This window comes from Euphorbia lathyris, chromosome 1 (genome assembly GCF_963576675.1).
Source record: "Euphorbia lathyris chromosome 1, ddEupLath1.1, whole genome shotgun sequence".
Lineage (NCBI taxonomy): Eukaryota > Viridiplantae > Streptophyta > Magnoliopsida > Malpighiales > Euphorbiaceae > Euphorbia > Euphorbia lathyris.
Window position 1 is genome coordinate 31,108,241 of NC_088910.1, and position 26,812 is coordinate 31,135,052.

Here is a 26,812-nt window from a genome sequence, read left to right on the forward strand (position 1 = left end):
GTTTATATTTAGCAAGTCTTTCAATGTTGGATCACATATTGGTATTTGTTTCATGCTTTTGGCCATGAAGGGAGAAGGGTATGTGTTAAATTTCTCATATTGCTTCAGTAGAGCAACTCTAACGGCGGTTTTGATCACATGGACCTTAATGACCATGCAGTATTTGGTTATTCACCATTAGATTTAGACTTATTAGAATTCTAAGGTGAAGATTCAAAACATCATGCGGCTTAGATTCAATAAGCCTAGATCTAACGGTGAATAACCAAATTCACTTGATCATTAAGGTCCATGTGAATATTTCTGCTCTAATGGTTGGATACTCCAACCATTGCCACATCGGTCAATTTAGACTATTACAAAACACCATCCATATTAAAACACTCTCCTAACAAATCATCTCTAGTGGTTTATTTAAATGGATCCCATAAATCATAACATTTTATTTTTTTTGCTATAATCTAATTTTATTATTATTAATATTTACTATATTAAGTCATTCAATAATATTTTTTATGGTAATTACTCAATTTTATTGAATTAAAAAATAACTTTTATATAAAAAATAATATTATTGTATTAAAGCATGTATTACGTTTGAAAATGCTTAAAAAATGGGTGAATTAAAAAATTTCAAAAAAATCTATATATTAAAACAAATAAAACAAAGAATAAATTATGTATTAAAAACTTAGAAAATAAAATTGCAGTTTTGAAAAAATGAAAGAAATTACGTTTTTTTACTTATGAAGAAATGAGCCTACTGAATCAACAAAGAGGTTAGTATTCAAATTTGGGCACCCTCCAAAATTGGACACAATTCTTTTGCTTCATTCTAGTTGGATACTCACTTAACAGTTATATTATTTGCAAGTTAGTCCTTTATTAAAACCACTAGAGATGCTCTTAGGAAACTATGGTTCCTTATACATATATGAGGAAATTCTCCTCTTTTAAGATAACTCTTGGGATGAGTTATGCCTAATTCGGTTCCTTAATCTCTATTTTATGCAAAGAGATTTGTAATTGCTCCTAATGTTAACGAATCCGCACTTAAATACCTCCTTTGAATAAGTTATATAACTTTTTATGTATACGTGAAACAATCTTTTTTTTTTATGTTTTGTTTTTGAATGAGTTAGACTTTTGTGCATTAGATTGTACGAAAAAAAAAAATGCAAATTCAAAATATTCATAAATAAAAATTCAAAGCGTTAATGTTGTCGGTGTCATCTCCAGAAGAAGAGGAGTGACACCGCTCCCTGGCAGCCCTTTAATGTTGGCATTTAATATTTTAAAATGAACGAGTTGGTTTAAAATGTATTCTCTTGTGTAATAAGGTATGAGATCAAATCTCATGAAGCTCTTTTTCTTAGTAAGTTTTTCTTTGTTTAAATTTTGTTTTTCTAAATAATTATATTATCATTATTAAAGTTTTTCTTTGTTTAAATTTTGTTTTTCTAAATAATTATATTATCATTATTAAGCTCTCCACATACAATTGATAGAACTTAATGGGGTAATATGAATGATTTCTACAAGAAAGTTTAATTTTTAGGGTAAATAATTTATTAGTCTCTGAGTCTATGCATATTACACTAGTTAGTCCATCTGTTTTTCAAAACATACTATAATATACCTGAGTTTTGACAAAACTAACTACTTAGTCCTTCCATCCATTAATTTTATAAAAAATGACAAATTTACCTTTTAACCACTAGTTCACTTTCTTATATGTTTAATTAAGTTTTATCTAATTTTATTTATTATATTAATTCAAGAATAAAAAGTAATATTAGTAATAAAATTATATTATTATTTAATGTATTTTTAATTAAAAATAGATAATCCATTTCATAATATTATAATTTAAATATTACGTGGTAATTGTTATACATGCATTACTGAGTTTCTAATTTATTAAATAATAATCGGTTAAATGAAATATAAGTTAAATAGTTATCAATGTGTTTTAACATAATGAGTAAAATTAAAATTTATGAAATAATTTCTAATTAATTTTATTACACACTATTTTAGTAAAAAAAAAATATTTTTTATATAATTTATCTGATTATTCGGTTCAAGATTCGTCAGTCACCTTTTACGTGAATTCTCTTCCAATTATTTTTTTTTAAGTCTCAAACTTGAGAGCTTTAGTTTAAGCGGTTTGAGATCTTTTACCAATCAATTCAATATTAATTGGTTTAGTAAAAATAGTTAAATACTACATTAGTTTTTTTAATATATTGATTTATTCGAATATTATGAAACACTAAACTAATTTATGATAGATTGGTAAATTTATTATTTTATCTATAATTATTTATTGAAATAATTTTAATTATTGATATAAATAAAATTTGATAAAACTTAGTTAAATATAAATGAAAGTTAATTTGTAATAGAAGGATAAACTTATCATTTTTTAATAATTTATAGATGGAGGAACTAAGTAGTTAGTTTTATCAAAATTTAAGGATATTATAATGTATTTTTAAAAACAAAGAGATAAACTAGTGTAATACGTATAAACTCGGGTACCAATAAATTATTTACCCTAATTTTTAAGCCCAAAAATATTACCTGGATAACTCTATAAAACAGGCTTTACCACTGAACATAAATTAAGTTGTTGTACAAATGAAACAACATGTGAAGAGTGGGGTTAGTAATTTGTCAGTGACAGGTGAGTTGCGTTACATCTTTCTAGACAATTACATACATATTGCATACTACTTATTCCTCCGTTCCATATTTATCTTTCTAGATAAATTTTTTTTTATGGCTTAATAGGCACCCAACCCTCTAAATTTGTAACCCTTTTCATCTGGTCCCCTCAATTTAGGGGACAATCTCTCAACCCTCTCAACTCTCCAAAAACATCACATACAACCCCTTACATCCTTATATTCGGTCAAAATATTGACCCGTGTAGAAAACGCGCTTGACTGTTGACCACACCAATGCCACGTGTCATTTTTTTATTAAATTTTTCCATTAAGACCCCTACTCGACGAGCAAGCCCATTTGTGCTCGGCGAGCAACCACCAGAGATGGATTTCGATCAGAATTCTTATGTCAGAATGGAAAATTTTAATAAAAAAAGTGACACGTGACATTGGTGTGGTCAACAGTCAAGCACATTTTCTACACGGGTCAATTTTGACCGAACATAAGGGTGTAAGGGGTTGTATGTGATGTTTTTGGAGAGTTGAGAGGTTGTCCTCTATGTTGAGGGGACCATGTGAAAAAAGTTAAAGTTTAGGGGCTGGATGTCTATTAAGCTTTTTTTTATTTAATAATGTTTGATTTTTGATTCTATTAATTAATTGATGTTTTACCAAATATTCTTCTATATAAGTTGTTTTTATTTTATTTTAAGAATAAATAAAAATTAATTAATGGATACAATTAATATAAAGATAATAAAGCCTTTTAATTAATATTAATTATTTTTGTTAATTCTTGTGCTTTAAAACGAGCAGAAGATAGATGGAATATAATTATCTAAATCAGCATTCTTCAATATCTTCAAAGTTAAAATAATGTTGCAATAGCTAGTTAGATTGCATTGCTAGGTAGCTTAGCTAGGTCCCCTCCCCTGCCCCAGTTTACCATTCCAATGCCATGTGGCCCTTCAAACTACTAGTTATAGAGACAAAGAGCTCTACATAATTCTGAGGCTATGTCTTGGACTTTGATCCATATTTCCTAATGTCTAATCCTATTCTTCAGACCCAACTGTACAATTCTATAATAGTAGTTACAACTATTCAAATCTAATAATTCATTTCTCATGAAACCAAACCACTGTGTTAGACGGATAAAAGTGCTTGAATTTAGATACTAAAAACACTACTAAAGTTTGAAAAACTCAAATGGAACGAGATCAAAAACGGATGATGGAAGAACAATTTTAGCAATATTGATAAGGCCGACACTTCAAGCTAGCTCAAACACGCACCAACAGGCCGAGCAACTAGTTCAGCTGAACTTATGGATAAATTCGGGGCTTTTCTTCTGTTGTTTGAAGTTTTTTAACTTACTGCTGCAATTATTACTCTTAGGTGTCGTTTAGTATGATGTAATGAGCGTTGTAATGGAATGCCCATTACAATGGATGTTAATTACCATGTTTGGATTAATCTATTACTTTTGTCGTAATGGAATCACAGTTACATTACTCAATTTTTCTTTACAAATTTATGTAATGAGGATTACATAAAAAAATAGACATGAATTTCCATTACGACTAGCTAAATATATATTTATTATTTATATTTATTATCCACAATTCTTATTAAACGGTAAAATATAAAATGAGAAAAACATAACAAATGCGAAGAACGGAAAACACGAAAAATAGAAAATATGAAAAAACATGAAACACGAAAAAATGAGAAAAAAACACGGTAGATGGGGGAAAACGTGAAAATATAGAAAATAAAAATGGAAAAGACGTGAAAAAGATGGAAAATGCAAAAAAAACACAGGGAAAATGAACAAAAAGTAACAAGTTTTTAACCATCATGTATGAATGATGTTCTCATGCATATGAAAATTTGAGAATAATGGAAATTTCTAACTATATTTGACGAAACAAATATACGTATTGTAATAATAATTTCATTTCACTAATTCTTTTAAAATTTACCAACCAAATATTGTAATAGAGTCATTATTACATTCCATTATATTACAATTTTGATTACATTACAACATTGATCACATTACATTGCATTACATCGTACCAAACGGTGTTTTAATAAATTCCGGTGTAACCCAATTCCTAACAAGTATAACTGTATATTCAAGTCTGAATGTGAAATGGTATTTAAGAATTGAACCACAACTATGAAATCCCATCAACTTCATGCTCCATATGGTACAATCTTGCTTCCAAATGTCAATTCCTGAAATGAATGTGATAATTATGTGTGTGTTCAATAGTACACATTATATAGTCAAAGAATAAAAAATGAAAGTATAGTCAAAAAAAAAAAAAAAAAAATGAAAGTGACTCATCAAAATATGAAATTAGACTCCATTTTTTAGGTAAAAATTATCTTGAGGTCCATAATCTTTTATTTTTTTGCATTAAACCCTTTATCTTTTGTTTGGACACATTGAGTCCCTGATTTTTTTATTTTCTATCACATTAAGCCCATAATGACCATAAAGTTAGTTTTGAATATGAAAATCGAATAACAGAGTGCTATTCACTTCACATGCATTAGAAATTTTTCTTTTTAACAGTCCGAAACAATTTTTAATATATATAATGTAACTATAGAAAAACTGTACAAAACTTATTTCGAACTGTAAAAAATATAATTTCAAACACAGATAAAATTAATAACACTTTTTGAACTGAATTAGATATTCACAACTAACCAATTTGACAAGCAATGACTTAACGTGACAGAAAATATAAGATCAGGGGAGTTGATATACAACATACACGTTGCCTATAATATAAAATTACATTAAGTTGAACTAAATATGATAATGTTTATATGAATATGGAAAGAATACTTATAACTCTATTGTATAGTATTTCTCTGTGTTACTTCCATAATTCATAGAGTATAAGTTATTGCTATTTAATCATGACATTAGTCTAAGGTCTCAGCTTTTTGGTTGCTATAGAAGTAGAAAAATAGAAATGAATAGATTTGGTGAAATAGTTTATGGTTTGGTTAATTAAAGTGGGTATGGAATATTTGACAGTGACTACTATTTCATACTCTAACTCAGAATAGAAGCCAAGCATGTTATTATTAGTTAACGCGTAATTTAATGGGATTGTTTCGTTATATTAGTTCGTCATTATGTATATGAAAAACAAATTATTGATAATACAAAATTGACAGTGTACAAGTGAAAAATTGGCATATTATTTCCACAACTGGAAGAAAAAGTTATTATTATGATTGGATAGGTAACTAACGATATAACAACAAGGTTTTTTTTAAGTAAAAAGTGCGATCCTGAGTTGGAATTTGGCCCTTCTTTAGCATCTCTAAGATACTTTTAGTTGTCACAACATTTCTAACAGTCTTTTAATTTGACTTTTAAATTAGAATTTGTAGAAATACTAACAAGCTAGAAGAGCTGCAGTGTTTCCACAGCAATCTAGAAGACTGATGTGGCATGAAGAAACAATCTGGTTCGTTGGTTAATCAATGGTGAAGATCCTTTAGCTACTTTTGGAGGGAAAGTTGTTATTTGTAACTGTTTTAGTTAGCTAGGGAACTGTGTATAAAAGAGATAAGAGCTAACAGCTGTAAATAGATTTTTCAATTCATTTTTGAAAGGATCAATAAAATCTCTCTCCTCTGATTCCTTTTTCATGGTATCAGAGCCATGGCTCGAAGAAAGAGGCGTGGCACGAAGAACAAAGTAACTGAGATCGGAGAAGATGAGCTGTTTACTAATGAGGAAGAAGAGTCAGACAATCAGTCCGGCGAAGGTGAAAGGAGATCTAATGGTTCGAACTCTGATAATCCAGGTTGATCTTGTTCCAAAATCAACTCACAGGAAACAACTACTTATCCTGGAAGAATTCGATGTACAGAGTTCTTACAGTGAAGGAGAAACTACAATTCATCGATGGATCTGAAGAAGCACCTGAGGAAGGAACAATCGAACATAGAAGATGGAAGAAGAACGATTGTTTGGTGACTTCGTGGATCTTGAACACGATATCGAAGGAGATTGCTGAAGGTTTTCAGTATGTCACTTCATCAAGAATGTTGTGGATGCAACTGCAACACAGATATGGAGATAGCAATGGACCTCTCCTGTACAAGATCAAACGAGATCTGAGTCTCTGCAGTCAAGGTAATATGACTCTTATGCAATATTTCAATAAACTGAAGAAATTTTGGGATGAATTAATGATGCTAAGGCCAGTACCTAACTGTAAATGTGGAGTTGCTAGAAATTGTATCTGTAATGCATTTCAGAGAATAACAGATCTTAATGAGGAAGATAAGTTGATTCAGTTCTTGATGGGCCTTAATCCGCACTATGATCATATAAAGAATCAGATCCTCATTACAGATTCACTACCTGACATTGATAAAGCATACTCTATGGTTTTGAGGATCGAAAAACAAACTGAAATATCTCAGGAGCAAAACATTGAGATAGCCAATTTCTCAACTGGTAATGGCAGAGCAGAAAACAATTATAAGAACATGAAGAAGGAAAATGAAGATAAGTATTGTGAACACTGCAAGAACACAGGGCATGTGAAGTCAGGTTGCTTTAAGCTCATAGGCTATCCAGATTGGTGGAAAGATCCTTCTAAGCGAGGAAAAGGAGGTAACAAAACGATCCATAGAAGCAATAATGCTAGCTCTCCTGCTAACACTGAAAGCAGGTCGGAAGCAGAAGCATATGAAGGAGAAGACATGACACACATGATTCGAGAGGTGTACAATATGATGAAGAGCAAAGGCAAACAACCTGATATGATCGACAGTCCATTGTCAGGGAGGGGAGAGTTCACTGCTTTTGTAGGTTTCTCAGGTAACAAACATAACTCTACTTGTTTTGTGCCTGAAAATGAATACTGGATAATTGATAGTGGAGCAACCTCCCATATGTGCTATCAAAAACACTGGTTTTCAAGGTGCAAATCAGTTTTCAGAAAACAAGAGATAGTCCTACCATATGGTTTAGTGCAGGAAGTCAGTCATAGAGGCACTATAAAGCTCACAAACAGTCTGTTTCTGTTGGATGTGTTATATATGCCATCTTTTAAATATAACCTACTCTCAGTTGGCCAATTGTTGCAACAATCTCAGATTGAAATCATGTTTTATGGGAGTTATTGCTGTTTGCAGGACTTGAGGACACATGAAGTTCTAGCTGTGGCATGGAAAACTGATGGCCTTTACATTCTAGACTGCAATTCTTTTTCAGAAGATGTTATTAATAAAGCAAAACAATATAGGACAAATAGTAGTGATTTGGCTTGTAATGTTCAATGTAATACTGATAAGTGGCATCAAAGACTTGGACATGCCCCTATTGATGTACTTAGTCGGATTAAAAATATAAAAGTGATAAAAGATTCTGCTAATTGTCCTGTTTGTCCTTGTGCAAAGCAAGTTAGATTTTCTTTTGCTCACAGTGAAATTAAAACTACGTATAGATGTCAAATGTTACATGTTGATATTTGGGGGCCTTATGCAGTGCCCACTATAACAAGGGGGGGAAATTTTTCTGACAATTGTAGATGACTTTACACGTGTTACATGGATAGTGTTGCTGAAGTATAAATCACAGGTTACAGAGGCCTTGACAGCTTTCCTGAAATTGGTACAGACTCAGTACAATGCAGTTGTACAAGTTGTGAGAAGCGATAATGGAGGGGAGTTTGTTAATCATAAATGTCATCAATTGTTTCAGCAAGAGGGCATAATTCATCAACGATCATGTGCCTACACTCCACAACAAAATGGGGTTGTAGAGCGCAAGCATAGACATTTGCTTGAAGTAGCAAGATCCATTATGTTTCAAGCAAATCTGCCAATACATTTCTGGGGGGAAGCCATACTACAAGCTGCTGTTCTTATTAATATTCTGCCCAGCAGAATAGTCAATTGGAAAACACCATTTGAGAAATTTCACAAAAGGCCCCCCACATACTCTGATATATTTGTATTCGGTTGTTCTTGCCAATACAAACTCCTTCCCACTTCAGATAAGTTCTCAACCAGATCTCATAGAGGTGTATACCTGGGGCGTGCCATTGGTAGAAAAGGATATAAAGTATATGACCTCGAAACAGATAAACTCATTGTCAGCAGAGAAGTCATATTTGATGAAACTACATTTCCATATCAGAAAGCAACCGAGAACTATGCAGCAGCTGATGATAATGTCAACATTCACACATAAGAAGCAACAATTCACAGTGGTGTGAATCCTTTACAAGTACAAGAACCTACCACAAGCAGTGCTATAACGACTGACATGAATACAACAAATGCTATTTCAAATGAACAATCAATTCCCAGAAGAACAACTAGACAAAAGCAAGTTCCAAAATGGATGCAGGATTATGTACTATCTGCACAGTCCAACACAACATCCATTGCACATGTATATAGCATTAACCCTTCCCATTATGCTTTTCTCACAAATATAATGCAGGAGAAAACGCCAAAGAACTATGAGGAGGCATGTCAGTCACCACATTGGATCAAAGCAATGCAAGAGGAAATCAATGCACTGGAAGCTAACAATACATGGGAGATAGTGGACATGCCAAAAGAAAAACGAGGCATTGCATCCAGGTGGATCTTTAAAATCAAATACAAACCCAATGGTGAAGTGGATAGGTATAAGGCTCGTTTAGTGGCCAAAGGTTACAACCAGAAACATGGTATCGACTTCCATAAAACTTTCAGCCCAGTGGCAAAAACAGTAACAGTCAGATTGCTATTAGCAATTCGAGCAGCGAAGCATTGGGCAATCCACCAAATAGACATCAACAATGCTTACTTACATGGAAGCATTGATGAAGATCTGTACCTCCTACCTCCAGAAGGGTATTTCAAGGCAGAAGGGAGAGCCTGCAAGCTAAATAAATCCCTGTATGCGTTAAAACAGGCTGGTAGGCAGTGGCACCATGAAATTTCAACCAAACTCCTCGACTATGGGTTTGAAAGATCCAAACATGATTTCTGTCTGTTTATTAAGAAGAATCCGCAGCAGTTTATTGCTTTAATCATCTATGTAGATGATATTTTGATCACAGGCAGCAGTGAAGCAGACATGATAGAAGTAAAAGTTTATTTGCATTCATTGTTTACTATCAAGGACTTAGGACAGGCTAAGTACTTCCTTGGTATAGAGATAGCACGAGCAGATGCAGGGATTTTATTATCTCAAACAAAATATGTGTCAGACATTATTAAAGATGCAGGGATGGAGAAAGCTAAGATAGCCTCTAGTCCTTTTATGACTGGATTAGATCTTACTGCTTCAGGGGTGCCACTCAAACAACCAGATGTATATAGAAGGCTAGTTGGAAGATTATTGTACCTGAACTTCACTAGACCTGACATCACTTATGCTTCACAACAGCTAAGCCAGTATATGCAAGCACCCTGTGAACATCACCTAACTGCTGCACTTCAAGTGTTAAGATACTTAAAGGGTACAAAAAATTATGGTCTTTTTTATCCAGCAGAATCCAATTACAGAGTAGAGGGGTACTGTGATTCAGATTGGGGAGGGTGTCTAACAACTAGAAGATCAATTTCGGGGTATTGTGTTTTTCTAGGTAATGCACTCATCTCCTAGAAAAGCAAAAAGCAAGCAGTAACTAGTAAATCTTCTGTAGAAGCAGAATACAGAAGCATGAGTATAACTTGCTGTGAATTGAAGTGGATAACATTCTTGTTGCAAGACTTCTCTATAGATCTGCAGTTGCCAATTAAGCTCCACTGTGATAGTCAAGCAGCAATAGCAATAGCAAAGAACCCGGTTTTTCATGAAACCATGAAGCATGTGGAGATTGACTGTCATTACATAAGAGAGAATGTAGAGAATGGGTTTGTAGAAACTCCATATGTGCAGTCAAATGATCAATTGGCTGATGTGTTTACAAAGAATTTGAGCAGCAATCAGATGACACTATCACTTGTCAAAATGGGTTTTATCAACACTTTACCTCTTCAAGCTTGAGGAGGGGCTGTAGAAATACTAACAAGCTAGAAGAGCTGCAGTGTTTCCACAGCAATCTAGAAGACTGATGTGGCATGAAGAAACAATCTGGTTCGTTGGTTAATCAAGGGTGAAGATCCTTTAGCTACTTTTGGAAGGAAAGTTGTTATTTGTAACTGTTTTAGTTAGCTAGGGAACTGTGTATAAAAGAGATAAGAGCTAACAGCTGTAAATAGATTTTTCAATTCATTTTTGAAAGGATCAATAAAATCTCTCTCCTCTGATTCCTTTTTCAGAATTTACGAAGGGAAAGTTAAAATCAACTACAACGGCCTTTTAAGTTAAAATCAACGAAAAACACGAAAACGCGAAAAATGCTAAAACGCAAAAAAGCAAATACTTGAAAAATCACAAAACATGAAAAATGCGGAAAAGTGATAAATATACAAAAACGTGAAAAATACAAAAAACACGAAAACGTAAAAAATATGAAAAACGCGAAAAACACGAAAACGTAAAAAACACAAAAACGTGAAAAATACGAAAAACATGAAAAAACGTGAATAAGACAAAAAAGTAACAAAATGCGAAAATCAAAACACGCGAAATAAAGAAAAAGGGAAAAACTGAAAAACTAAACGTGAAAACACGAAAAAATGAAGATAAATGCAAAAAAAAAAAAACACAATAACGTTAATAATACAAGAAAACGTACAAAAAATACCACAAAATATGAAAATGTGAAAAAAAGTTTTTTTGTGTTTTTAACATTACTTTTTTTCATATTTTCGTATTTTTCCATTTTTTTGCATGTTTTCATTTTTTAATATATTTTTTACTTTTCGTGATTTTCGCATTTTTTCAATTTTTGTGTTTTTAACAAACTTTCACATTTTCTTGTGTGTGTTTTCATGTTTTTCTGTTTTCCATATTTTTTTCAGGTTTTCGTGTTTTCCACATCTTTTCACGTTTTTTAACGTTTTCGTGTTTTCTACATTTCTATTCCTTTTTTTTTGCCATTCTATTCCTTTGGTGCTTAATTTGTGCTTAATACATGTGGATCTCTTTTTTGTGTTTTATAAAATGTATATTTAGTGGTTGGATTTCCAGTGTTGTTGCCAAACACAGAAAAATATTTAATTTTCTGCATAATATTTTCCCTGCATAAAATTTTCCAGAACACAATATTTTCCCCCAAACAAACGGGGCCTAAAACTCTATCCATTCTCCATTTTCCATTCTTAGTGTCTCCTTATTTCATTTTTTATTAATAATTTTTTTTATAGTATCTCTACTCTCACCATTAGTAAATATAAACATAATTAATAATTTTAATAATAAAATAATAAATAAATAGTGAATATGAGGAGTATTGTTGAAGATGCAATGTCCTAGTCTCTCCTCAAATCACTATGTGTTAATTATTTATAGTGAGTAGAGTCTCTGATTGCAGACTTAAGCTTTGAAATTTAATATCAATAATTGGAGAAAACATAACAACTTAATAGAAGTGAAGTTTCAGTTTCCTACTCATGAATTTGTAGATTGTTTTTGCAAATTATTTCCACAAATGGAAACAAACTGTCATAATTATAATTGATGGTTCAATAAACAGCCAATAATCCTCCCAAAAATGAAAGACATAGCATTTATACTTTTATCTAATACTTTCTAGTTTACACTTCATTCTTAGTAATTTTATTGGTAAATTACACCCATGACTCCTCAACTTTGCTATTGTTTTCTTCAGGACTCCTATACTTCAAATATGAACGTTAAAATCCTTGAACTTTATTACTAACGTAATAACACTTTTATCGTTGACTATATCAAAATAGCCGATTACAACTTCAAAATGAAAAAATCCAAAAATTATAATTGTTTAGCACCATTTTCCATTGAATCACTATTTTCGATTTTCCAAATCACAATTTTCGAAACTTTCTGTTTTTAAATAACCACGTACTATTTTTTAACCAAATAATAAATAAATAATCTCAAAACCAAAAAATCCAAGATTTAAAGTTACTTAGAATATCACTTTTATTAGCTCTACAGTAGATGATTGAATAATATTAGTGTTAATATTGGTTAACAGTAAAAAAACAGTTATTATATTAATAAAGTGTAAAGTTCATGAACTTTGATGTCCAATTTTGAGGTTTAAGAGTCATAAAAAAAAAAGTAAAGGCAAAGCTGAGAGGCCATATGTGTAATTTACCCTAACTTTATCCACATATTTTTATGGGTAAAGTTCAAATAAAACCCATGTGGTTTCACTAATTTTCAGATAAATGACTGTGGTTTACTTTTTGTCAAAACGAGGACTGAGGTTTTCAAATTTAGCAAAATAAGGACTTTTTCGATTGATACTATTAAAAACTACTAATATTCTAAGCAACTTTAATTCTTCAACTTTTTTATTTCGAGATTATTTAGATGATATTTGGTAAAGAGAGAGAAAGTTAATGTTTAGAGAGAGAAAGTTCCAAAAAAGATGATTTTCTAAAATCGAAAATGTATTTCCATAGAAAATATGACATTGAACAATTTTATTTCTTGAAAATTTTCATTTTCAGGTCGTTAAAGATAGTTTTAATAGCATTATTAAAAGTGTGAAACCTCAATCCTCGTTTTGACAAAAAGTAAACCATAATCCTTTATCTGAAAATTAGTGAAACCACAGTGGTTTTATTTGAACTTTACCCTATTTTTATTGTTCAGTTTTTAGTTCAAGTCCCCCTTCTCTCCATTTAAATTTTCTGCTTATATTAAAACTTAAAGTCGAGATCTCTAACTTAAACGGTTCAAGTATATTAAAACTCAAAGTCGAGATCTCTAATTTAAACGGCTCGAGAATTTCACCCGTTTTAACCCAACCGAAATTAAAACTGAGAATGCCAAATTGTTCTAACCCAACCCACTAAGATGGGTCCAAGCAAAGATTTTTTTTGAAGCTAAGAGAAAATGAGAGATTCATTCCAAGATGATGCAATATAAATGTTTAAAAAAAAAAAAAAAAAAAAAAGTAAAAGAGTGGGTTCCTACAAAGGAATGATGAAAGAATTGAACATACTTGAGCACTGATACAATATTGGCCAAGAATTGAAAAGACTGTCCTTTTTCTATTTTCTTATTTTTCAAATATATAAATTTGCCTCCTCACTCAGTGTTTGACTTCAGAGTCCAAACTTATAAACAGTTCATATATTTTCCATTTAAATTATAACAAATCTAATATCTTATCTTTCAAGTGGACAACCAAATTATTATATTTTTGAAGGTGGGTGTAACACCCATGTGAGACCTTGTCTTTTTCTAACTCAACAATTAACACCATACAACTTAGTTTCTAACAAACTAACTCAGTAGTTATAATAGCTTGATACTGTGTAAATATTATCCGCTTAAATCACAAATTAAGATTCACTGTTTTAAAACACCTTTATATGTGTAATAGAAGCATTTTTTTCTAATAAATTTTAGTCACTTTCTCTTCATTCTCAATCTAAGATTCAGTTTATTCATACTCCATTAAAACCACTACTTGCTCAAGTTTTTATCTCATCGTCACTCACTTCGAACCGGATCATGACAATATTCATCCTAAAGATTAGTTGCTTACTTTATAAATTATGGGTTTGGAACGATTATTTATGGGTTTCCCTACTATACCTAACCTTTAGTAACTTTTTTTAAAGGTAAAAAACATCTTAGCATCATCATTTCAGTTTTAATGAATTAAACTTCTGATATAGCATGTAAATACATTAGATCATTGTTTTTTTTTTTTTTTGGTCGTAATCATTTGCCAAATTAGTTCGTTGCGAACAACTAATTTGATTAAAAAACTGTTACTCGTTTCATATGTGTGAAATTGTATTTTGTACAGTTTAAAGTAAGATTTTTAAGTCGCATAACACAAAAGAAATTACTTTCGAACTGTCAAACACAAATTCAAAACCCATATGAAATAAATAATGCTATATATAGTAATCAAATTTCATGTTCAAAACTGACTTAATTTTATGAACTCAATCTAACAAAATCAGAATGATAAGAAATCTGAGGGATGCTTTGTGTGTGTTTTAAAAATAATTACATACATGCTTTGACAAATTTAGTGGAACAAACTTGAATTTTACAATAAAAATCTTTTTCCTTTTGGCATTCTATGGAATGTAATCTACTCGTTTGGAGTACAAATTACAAAAAGTTAATTTTGAATTTATTTATCGAAGAGTACAAGTTAATATCTTAATTCAGGACTGTAATACAAGAACAAAAATTCAAGTAACAATTGATGGAAATGCAGAATATACTATCAACAAGGACAAAAGTAGAATTGGATAAAGTAGTGTGATTTATGATGAAAACTTGAAAATTAATGGAGCTTTTTGATGAATTAGAAAGGTGGGAAAAAAGGATTAAAAAAAATTAAGAGAAAATAATCAATCACGGAACGATAACAATAATCACACAATTGACAATTGAGAAACTTTAATTGGTGGATCATTAATGGGTTAAGACAGAAATTAACAAAGATAATACAAGATGATAATTTCAAAAAGGGTCCCCATGTCATCATTACATGTCAATTTCCATCATTTGGAGAAATAAAAAAGATGCTTTAACATGAAGTAATGTTTTTTGTATGAGAGTATGTGATAATGTGAGAATAGACAACCAAATGATTCAAACCTTCCAAAGTAAAGTCACATTAATTTGTGAAACCAGAGGTGAGCTCAAAAAAGGGTTCATGAGAGGTGGGTTTTTGGGAACTTGCCCTAATAACCATATTTGAACTAATCACTCTTTTCTAAAGCAAAAAAATTACTCCAAATGGCTGGGAACTATGTTGAAACTTGAAGCCAACTTCACATATAAAGACATTGTTTCTTGTTCAGGGATCAGATTCAGAATCAGGCATGGTTAGTCTTATTTACTGTAACAGTAGATTAAAAGTAAATATTAAGAGAGGGACAATTCTCGTAATCATACTATGCACAGGTGTAAGTGTTGAATAAGACATTCTAACGGCTGTTCCTCACAAGTATCAAGTTGGTGTAAGGACTACTAAGGAGGTCTGACTCGTCACCATCGGGACTTGTCGTTAGTTTGTATCTAAGTTCCTCTCATTCCTAGTAGTTGCCTCCTTACAGCTACCGGATGAAGTACCACATATGTATCGTTGTCTTTGATATATTACTAAGATTATCCGAGTATTATCCACTCCTAGTTTTTTCCGTGTTGCTTGCTACTATATGCGTTTGAACTTTATATCCCTGATTTAAAGCATGTAGCAAATCCCGTGTGTGTGATTATTGTAGATATATATAGCTATGTATAACTTATAACTGGCTTACTTCCGGAGAGACAAGTAAGCGCCATAGCCCCGTGACATTTGGTAACAGAAGATCAGTAACGAACCATGCCAGGTTCCTCATCTTTTACTCAGGATTCCTGAAACAAAACAGGTTTCTGCAAAAATTCTGTGTTTACAAAAATATATCTACAGCCTCATGACTCATCTAATAATCACCTGTACTTTCCAAAAGATGCTCATAGTTGTAGAAAGATAATTGGGAGGACAAGGTCCTGAGCTGTAGGATATATTTATTTATCCTTGAGGAGATTTTAAATTAAGATTTCTTATGCTAAATGGAAGAGATTATACTTTAGGGATTTGACATATCCTTTTGCTCAAAGGAAAAAGTCCATTCTTGTTAAAAAAGAGATACATTTGCTACCAAGTTGTATTAAGGAGAGGATATTGAATATGATGCAATTCCACTAAGAATCCAACTTCCCAAAAACACAATCCACTTTCCACTAGGAATCCAACCTCTTAAGCAAAACTCAAAATTCCATCATTTTGTTTTAGAAGATGGAAGCCACTTTTTAAGTTGGTGAGTTTGTTGAATACTTGTCTAAATCTGTAAAAACACCTAGTCTACATCTTAATCATATGTTTCTATTTTTCCACCCCTTTTATCCTACTATTACTACTACTTTTTTCTCTCTCAACTCAACCTTATAATTACTGAGTGCTGCTCATAGAGTGACATTGCAGGACAACTCACATACCCGTGGGAGTCCTATGAATCATCACTTTGCTCTTTGTGGTCCTTACTTAGTTACTGTTTCTCATCACTATATTTCTGCTTTTTAGACCTCAATTCTTACCTACCTCCCTATTTCTTCTTATAGCCCTCAACATTCTACTAGCCTTCAGTTTAAATTGGTCCAATTCATAATAACAAACATGGTAAAAAGCATCCTAGCCCCTTATCTTTCATTTTTTGTGCATTGAACTTTATCTTTTATTTGGACACATTGAGCCTCTAGTTTTTTGTTTTTTTTATCGCATTAAGCACTTACTTGTCAAATTGGTTAGTTGTGAATACCTAGTACAATTAAAAAGGTGTTATTAATTTCAATTGTGTTTGAAATTATATTTTTTGCAGCTCGAATAAGGTTTTTAGAGTTTTTTTATAGCCACATTACACATATTAAAAACTGTTTCGAACGGTTAAAAATAAAAATTTCTAACGCATGTGAAATGAATAACACTATGTTAATCGAGTTTTATATCCAAAACTAACTTTTATGGTCACCGTGAGGCATAATATGACAGAAAATAAAAGACCAATAGCTTAATGTGTCCAAATAAAAGATCTAGGGCTTAATGCACCAAAAATTGAAGACCGGGGGGTCTCAGGATGCATTTTGCCTAACCAGTTTTATTCACGTGGATCTTAATGACCAAATGAATTTGGTCATTCACCGTTAAATCTACGCTTTATGATGTTTTGAATCTTCACAATAGGATTCTAATAAGCCTAAATCTAACGGTGAATGACCAAATTCATTTGGTCATTAAAGTCCATGGAAAACATAACATGTTGCCTAACAAACATTATAATCAACAAAATTACTTTTCCATAACAAACATTATAATCAACAAAATTACTTTTCCATGTAACTATGGGGCCTTTCATTAAAAACCCATTATAATGGCTATTATGGCTGTTTAAACGTTTACTACCTTTTCTACCTGAAAAACTTTATTTGCATAAAGTTTATACAACGGAAGATGCTACTAGGACATAGAGAATGTCAAGGTAAACTTTGTAGCGGAATATAATGATAGTTGAATTACAAAATGAACCTAATAGATCAATGCTAGAACTAACGCAAACACACACGATTTACAAAGACAGTCCGTTTAACATGACCTATTTGACATTCCTAGCTAGAACATGCTAAAGTAGAAAGTACGAACGCACTAGATTATGCTGATTAAGTTACTTGATGCAATGCATTTTACTGTTCTGTGAGATTATGTTGATTAAGTTACCTAATGCAAATACATTTATTGAAGTCCAGAAGTGCCATTTCCATCAAACTCATTGCTTAGTTCCTAGCAAACTGGTAGATAAAAATATTGTAACACAAGGCTGACTTTAGACCTCAACTGACCATGTTCAGCTAAACAACCTAACAACGGGCAACATTGAAAGAAGGATTAAGAAATTTGCTGTCAATGATTAAAGATCAAGAAAATTCCGGACAAACTATGCCAGGTGGTCCAGAGCTCCAACTTTGGTCCCAGATAATACTTTTCGTTTCTCTCAAAAATGGAAACGGATTCAAAACAGAATATACTAGATCTCCACATGCTTGTAATAAAATGCTTGCAAATTTTAAGGGGATAAGATTCAAAATTTCCCCTAATGTTTTTGAAAAAGGGCTGATATATCCTTAACGTAGGAAATGGTAAAATTGTCCTTAAGGTTTCCAACTTGGAGTAATTTTGGGCTCAAATGACAGTACATGGAGCAATTTCGGAACCAAATAACGGAACTCATCAAATGACTCTTACCTGGACCCAAAGACAGGGCCACGGGTGTCGGCACACCTTCGGACATGGGAAACCACCCTTATAGAGTTGGTTAAGGTGTGATTCCACCCCTCCATCTTCATTTGTGGGGTGCTAATTGGACCCCTACAAATGAAGGGTTGTGTATCTTTTGTTTTTTGTCCCAATCCAAGCCAAAACTACGTCGTTTTGGCCTAAGTAGGGGCTCAAAAATTTTAAGCTCCAACCCACATGCGTTGGGTTTATCTTTTACACTCAAAGCAGTCAAAATCGGACTCCGCCACTGCCTGGACCCAAAATTGATCTACATTGGAAACGTTGATGACAAAATTTTACCATTTCTTAGTTAAGAGTATATATGCACTTCCCCAAAAAACATTAGGGACAAATTTGGACCTTATCCCAATTTTAAATCTTAGTATAGTTTTTGAATTTCCCTGTTGCGTTTCAGCTTTCATTTCAATCTGATGTATGAAAAAATAATTTTGAGAATAGCAGGAGCAACCTGACCTTGCATGAGGAACTAGTAATGTCTGGTACTTCACACATTATATCCATGTTCCGGAAATTTCACACTGGAATGATTGTATTAGCAGTGCAACTAGATGAAAATGAGAAAAAAAATACAAAGGAATCAGAATTACAACAATTATTCACTAAAAAAGGGTGGCCCGGTCGCACTACGCGTCCCCGCTGAGCGAGGGTCCGGGGAGGGGTCCCACCACAAGGGTGTACCGGGGGCAAGCCTTCCCCTGCCAATTTATTTGGCAAGAGGCCGCTCCTAAGATTCGAACCCGTGACCTCTTGGTCACACGACAACAACGTTTACCTAATGAATCAGAATTACAACAATTATTCACTAATGATAAAAATTGCAGTTTGGTTCTCACAGATAACAAGGATACATGAATTTCTAGTTCAAATCATTAGGCTGTTAACATTGTATGTGTGCTTTGAGAGGTGGAAAATTTGCTTCTAAGGGCGTCTGGTTGTATAAACTAATTATAATGTGAAGTACCTTGACACTAAACTATCACTTCTAGCGAATTGAATTTCTATAGTATCCATCAATCGTTGTGTAACCCTTCCAGGAATAAATGGGTCTTCTCTCCCTCATCAAATTTTGTACTGCATTCAAGATGCCAATTTAGTTTATCAAATTTCCAAATAACAAGGATACATGAGAAATAAGATATATCGAAAAGATAAGATTTAGCCAATAATTGGATTGATACCAAAGAAACATAGTCTCACTCTCACCTTTAGCAGCATTTTGAGCAGCTGGCCATTCTTTAGTCCATGTGATTGTTGAAACGGATAATTTTGTTGATAAAAACCCTTTCACGGCGATAACTATTTAAGCAATTAGTCAAGTCAATTACTGATAAAGTTCAATAGCAACAGCAAAATTTATAAAAACGTGAAAGAAAATTCAAAATAAGCAATTAGTATTTGCATCTAAAAGTCATGTAATTCAAGACGATACTCACATGAAAGCAGAAGAGATGCAAAAGCAACCAAACCCAATGGAGAAGTGAACTAAAAATGAAGGCCAGAAATTTTCACGGTCCAGAAACACTTTCTCAGAAATGCGGGTGATTACACCTGCAAATAACAGAACTGGCCAACCTGAAGGCAAGCAGCTACGAAAAGAAAATGCGGATGAGTCCTGTGGAGAGAAAGAGAGAGAGAGATAGAAAACTTTTAGTGCAAGGTAAATATGAATAATCAAAATGTGCAAGAGTTACACCATTAAAGTCATACCTGGAAATAATGTTTGATGAATAATGAAGAGTATAAAATCCTCAAAATCATATCTTCACCAAGTCAAGAAAAACAGATAGTAGATCCAAGTAGTAAGAAGCATATTGAAACCGTATTTTATATGTACACACAGATAAACAACAATGAAAAACTTCATCCCTTATTCATTTAAATGAATTATAAAACTTTTCTAGTAAAATTCATTTTCCCATAAGCAAAAACTGGCAAGTTACTAACTTGCAATCTCTAATATCACTATCAACTGGAGCTATTTTTCTTGGACACATGCTACTCAAGTACAAGAGTACGCGGATTTAATCGGCACAATCCAACCAGCAAGACAACAGAACGATCAAGTTGTAGAAACAATGCACGTCTCAATATGGGATGCAGCAAGACTGATGGATTTCTTTTACCGATGGTACCCATAAATGTGGCCCCTTTTATCTTTTTCCTTTTTGGAACATAACTATGAATTAGATGATTAATTCCTAAAAACATGTATTGTGCAGATATCCCTATCCATGTGTTATATGACAATGGTACTATCAGAGCTTCAACCTAGCCTGCAATTTTTAACCATAGAACTAAACAGTCATCTTAATAAATATGTTGGAGGAAAATTTCATCTTGTAAACCAAAACTGCCAGCCTTCATGAAATCCTTACTCTGGAAGCCCAGGAGTAGAAAAATAAGAACGGTAAAGAAATTGAGCGAGAAGGGCAGATAAGAGAACAGCTTCATGTGACTAGACGAATTCCGTAGCTACGTATTTTATTTTGTATTGTTTGAACTCACCAAAGTCAGCTGGCATTCCAGTTTATGTGCATAAGTTTATATCATGTATGTAATGGATTTGAGCTCTTGCTGCAATAATGACCCGTGATAAAAAAAAAATAATAATAGTAAAGGATACTTAGTGAGTTTGCTATGATCAAGCCAATGGCACCAGCTGACCGTATCAGTAGCACATTCAGTACAAGATATATCAATGAGAAAACAAGTAATGAGTCATTTGAGCGTTTGAGTTGGTTCTCTGTTGCAACAGCATGTAGAAATGCTTCAGAAGTCCCTGATGCAACAGCATGAATTCCAAAATCACTGTGATATTATCTCAATAATACTAGGACAAATATGAATAGTGTCAATGAGAAAGTAATATGCATTGGACAACTTTAAGGGTCCATAAAATTCACGAGATGAACTTCTACCAGTCCAAAGCCAAAACACATCCATAAACAGGATAATTAGAAAGGTATTGCTCACTGCAATGTCAAATTCTTAATTTTGTCAAGTTTAGAAGTCGATGAAAAATTTACATTATAATATCCTCTACCCTCTAAAAATATATTCTGTATTAGTGCAACAGTGAAATTTTAAACTGCAACAGATGAAGAAGGGAGAATTTAAAATAACTGCACAAGAACAATGTGAATACAAAAAAGGACTCCTGTAACATTTGATGTGTGGACTAGTTAACTATAGATATCCAGAAATCGTAATCTTCACATGACAATACTAACTATGCTCACAAAGCTTATTATACATTAGCTAAAAGCCTATGAAAATACACAATAGTTGTATTTGATACATGGATAGAGGAAACGACAAACAAGGTGAGAACCAATGGCAAAAGAATGTTATGAAATTCATTGTAATACATAATACTTGTTAAGCAATTAACAAATTTGAAAGCTAAAATTACAAGAAGTTGCTCACCGTTCATAGCCAAAGCAATGATATAAAGGCAATAATAGCGAAGGGCTGTTGAAGCTTCTCCATCACTCCATTTACTACTATATAATAATCTGATAAGGGAGTAAGAGTAACTCGGGCCAAATGCCATGAATACAAGACCTGCACATATGAAGAGAGGATCCTTGAGCAGATGGAACTAACCATTTATACTTTATGGTTATCAAGTCATATGGCCAGGGATGTTACAATGGTTTTGCAGAATACAGACAAAAATTTGAAACTTGAATCCAATAAAATGAAAACATTATAGCAAACCTATTTACCAATTAATAAAACCAGCTTCAGTGCCTCTCTAAGGTAGCCTCCCAATTTCCTGTGTTTCTGTGGATCTTGTCCTATCAAGAAAAGAAAGTTCAGGTGCTATTGATCTGGACAACTGCATGTTTGAAAATTCTTAAGCCTTTCATTCCAAAAGGAAATATGTATGAAACAATCTGGGAATTTTAAGACTTCAGAATAATGAAGAAATCAATCGCACTTAGAAGAAATTAGTTGAACAGTATCAAGCAAGTTATGAACTACCCAAGGATGTTAGGAGATAATTAAGGCCTCAGACCTATTCTAGGAGATCTTGTTTCAGGATTAAACACCAGAAACAGTGCAAAAAGTCATGCAACAGATAAGTATGATAATCATGTTCCTTGAATCAACCTGCCTATCCTCCGGATTAACTTCACAAAAGCCAGTTTGAACTTTTGTCTCATGGGCAACAGAACAGTGGATAACTAACTGAACATACTTAAATCCAAAAGAAAAGTTTAAAAAAGACCCCACTGAAAAATGCAAAAACAGCGTAAGCAAAAACTTGCATAATCCAGATTATCTTTGAACCATCGTATTGAATAAAAAAGGAGAGCGCACCTGATGCACACTTAGCAAATGTAGCATACGAACTTTCCTCAAATGGCAAAAACACCAATCTCACCACTAAGCTTCCTGGAATAAATAATTTATTTTAGAAATATAAAAAATATCAAAATTGTATCAATAAGATATCAAAATGTTTGTTTGATTATGACCCAAAAATTGTATCTGTAATCTTCCTGTAAGAAATCGGGTGTCTATGCAAGCCACACACCTAGTTTGTCAACAACTCCATACACAGCTTGGTTATATGGGGTATCCAACCACACAAGGACAATCTTTTCCCCTTCCTGAAGAATTAGCTTTCGAAAGGACTGAAAAGTAAATAGCATACACATGTTTGAGAGTTGCTTATCATGCTCCATCATAGTTCCTAGCCTGTAAAAAATTATGGATTAACTAAAATCAGTAATATGGAAATAATAAATAAACACCGCCAGCAGTTTAGAAAGAATAGGGGTAGCAAATCAAACAAATTGAGCTCTTCTCACAAGGCACTGCTCTTATATAAATCTTTATGGATCAGATCAGGACTCAAACAGTTGTTTTTTGCTAGTCATCTATATGAACATCATGTTATCAATTTCAACAATATTTCTATCCTTTTCTCCTTTTCCTTGGAGGAAGGAGCAAGTTACAAAAAAAAAAACATGCTGAAGAAAAGTTTGTTTAAGAGAAGAATTCAAACCTGAAAGGAAGCAGATCAGAACACCGATATGCACGGAAAAGCAGAAAATAACTCCAATATCCTACAAACAAGCAAGCCCCATATGCAGTCTGTGACAATGAAAAGATAATCCCTTTCCCCTGCAAGATTTAGGGCAATCTTTTAAATTAAATGAATTCATAAAGCAAAACCATATAGTAGACCGACTTATATCAGAAGAAAATTAGAGCCATGCCATATTTACAAGCTACAATTGAGAAGATCACTTTGATGAATAGACACCAAGTGTCTTAAGACACGTTAGAGGTATTAAGTATTAATGTTTCTGTATAACATCAGACAAACCTATGAAGAGCAAGTTATGCTTTCCAAGCATGTAATACACCAAAAGAATTTCTTGATACAAAGTAAACTGCATGTGTGACATGAATCAAAAGCAATTCCCTGACTAAAATGAGACAGCAAGTCCACTGCATAATAGAAAAAGATTTCCATGGGATTGGATGATAGTCTCTCCTCTAACATTTCATATATCATCTAGTGCAAGCATATTTACATGATTCATGAATAATCAACAGGTATGAAAATGATATTAATCCTGTACTCTGCAAAAACTTTGAAACGGAAGTATTTATCGACATTAGAGGACTAATTTGTATCAGCTGAAGAACAAATAAAATAATCAAGCTAAACTTTTAAACAGTCACAGTGACCCACTAGAAAATGGTACTCGTTAGATTCGATGTACAACAACCAAGATCGACCATTTAATTTTATACCATGCTGGGTTGTCCAACAATAAGGACATACAAAGTCAGACAACGCGAAAATGTAGCAACTGTTTCAACCACCAACCGCAGTTTAAGCAGAAGTAAATTCTGAGAAAGAATATACAATGGTTCAGCTAACAGCTCCAGTATACAAGCACACCCTGCAAAATGATATGAAGAGATCATGTTTCAGTTAGTTTCCAAAGAAGTATGAAGAACAAATGTTCCACTTAAAAGTGTAGAAGCGGGCCTAGTAATTTGAATAAAGGCAAGTAAGAATTGTGAATCAGGGATGGAAGTCATTTGAGAAAAGAGAGAAAAACAAGAAGACTGATGACACATTATAATGTAAAGATCATAGACCTGTGATGAAATATTATGAAATGAACAAAAACTAAAGAACTATTATGATCATAAATATTGCTTCAGTTTATAAGAATTAGCATTTGGTAAATTAGTCTTCTCCTCCACTAAATTATACCCACAATACTATCCTGTTTCCATACACAAGCTGTTATCATGCAGCTTTTAAGGTAGTCACAAAATTCTTAACATAAATGAGACAATTCTGATCCAAAAGGTACAGAAATGGAAATGATGAGCTCAAATGTACTGCCTAGAGGTCATATGCATGAATTTACTGTTTGTTTCAGTTCTACTTACAATTTTCTACGAAGGGTAAAACTCTGAAGATAGAAAAAGCCTATGCAATATTTTAATTCAGAAGATAAAAGGAATCGTAATAATCTTACCATTAATCAATATAGCTTGTGCATAAGGATCAGTATGATTTAGCCCTTGCCACCAAAAGACAAAAATGCATGCAGCACCTGTGATAACTATCCCAAGAGGAACAGTCAACCAAGCTACTCTTAATATCTTTTCTGCATATTCTTCTGTTGAAGCACCATCACTGCAGCAGAAGACAACCATCATATCTTATCAATCATCATATTAATACTTGTGAATTTCCTCCTACAAACAGAATTTTTTTTATAACTTGTAGCAATTCAGTTCAATTCATAAGGAAGAAGTTAGGAAACTTTGAGGCTAAAAGAATGTACAAAAATAACAACTCTAGCCACCATAAGCAAAGTACTGTAGCTACATAACGATACATATTTAAACTCAAACTTATAAGGCAAGCTATAGCATAACTTGTCTAAGAAAGGAAAGAGGGGAAATACCACTTGATTTCAGCTCTCATGCAAGCCCGCCGAAATCCCTCCCGACTAAGGAACAAGACACAGGTGACAAAAAGATGAAATTGAACTGCATAAAGCTGAGTTTACAGGAGGGAAAGCAATGAAAAAATAGATAATCAGCTTAGATCAAAAGCATAAATTAATTCATTTTTAAAAAAAGAAGCAGTTAACAATTCATAGAAACTATACCGCATAGTCTTCTTCTTTAAGGTGCCTGACGATCCACGAATTGAAAATAAACGGTATTCCTCTTGATAAGAACTGCGTAGCTGTATTTTTCCAACATCATCCAATACCTTGTAATCCACAGTATATGAAAAACGAAGAGAAAACAAAGCAATTTAAAAAAAATTACTCACCCAATAAGTACTTGAAAGTTCGAGAGAAATCGGCATCGGCGGCCATTAGAAGCTAAACTACTGATTTAAAAGAAATTCGATATCATCAATCAATTTCCAAAATGGAGTACAGAAGCTGAAGGAAAGTGAGCCATGAAATCAGTCATTTAGCTTTTACAAGGAAAAAGCCATCAATAATACAATAATTCCTGCTCTTTTACGATCAAAGGACCTGCTTGAGACTTGCGTTCTGTTTGGCCATTACAACAGTCTGTGTGTAATGTAGGGGAACGGCAATTAGCGGGTAATTTTAGGGTATTGATTATTGAATTATTTTGAAGGGAAATCGTAATAATTTTTAAAAACAAGTAAAAGTTTGTTGGATAGGGGACGGAGCCAGCCCAGAACTAGAGGTCCGTCGCATGCATTTTAATGAGTGTGTAGAATTTATTAATTCGTCGCGAGGCTTATGATTTAATGCATTCCAATATCATAAATCAACTTTTTAAAAGTTGAATATAATGTTTTTTAAACAAATCTGTTACATTGTTACTTGATCGAATTTGTTCAATATTAATTTCACCATTTTAAAATTTGTGAATTAAGAATTTTTTTGGTGAAATATGGTTTACTTTGTCTACTTTAATATTTCTGTAATATCGCATTCCTTCAATTGAGTAATGCAAGTTGCATTACCTTCACATGATTCTCGTATATGCTATGTTAATGATCTTTGTCAAACACATTTTGCGACTTGCTTCAAGAAGAGCTATTGACTCTCATGATTTGAAAAAGTAGCAGTAATAGTTTGTTTTGCAGAACGTCAAGATATAGTCGTACTCGGTGGCGGATCCAGGATTTGAGGGATGGGGGTC

At 32.8% G+C, this 26,812-nt stretch overlaps 1 protein-coding gene across 1 annotated transcript; it reads right to left on the reverse strand.

The window, feature by feature from the left end:
- Positions 1–19,404: 19,404 nt before the first annotated feature.
- On the reverse strand, positions 19,405–26,253 carry LOC136226834 (uncharacterized). Its single transcript, XM_066015494.1, has 15 exons — positions 25,959–26,253; positions 25,789–25,868; positions 25,582–25,676; positions 25,147–25,307; positions 24,404–24,555; positions 23,646–23,764; positions 23,172–23,335; positions 22,955–23,029; positions 22,357–22,428; positions 22,055–22,192; positions 21,252–21,407; positions 20,336–20,388; positions 20,062–20,240; positions 19,832–19,924; positions 19,405–19,699 (listed from the first exon to the last, which is right to left on the reverse strand). The coding sequence occupies exons 1-14, from the start codon at positions 26,002–26,004 to the stop codon at positions 19,864–19,866; spliced, it is 1,551 nt and encodes a 516-aa protein (XP_065871566.1). The 5' UTR covers positions 26,005–26,253; the 3' UTR covers positions 19,405–19,699; positions 19,832–19,863.
- Between the last annotated feature and the right edge of the window lie 559 nt (positions 26,254–26,812).

Bases quoted from the DNA above. Each gene is read 5' to 3' on its own strand.
- LOC136226834 (XM_066015494.1), bottom strand. From the start codon at position 26,004: ATGGCCGCCGATGCCGATTTCTCTCGAACTTTCAAGTACTTATTGG. The intron at 23,336-23,645 runs GTTTGAATTCTT...AATTTTTTACAG, and splicing joins TCTGATCTGCTTCCTTTCAG to GCTAGGAACTATGATGGAGC. The intron at 22,429-22,954 runs GTGCGCTCTCCT...TTTTCTTGATAG, and splicing joins ATTTGCTAAGTGTGCATCAG to GACAAGATCCACAGAAACAC.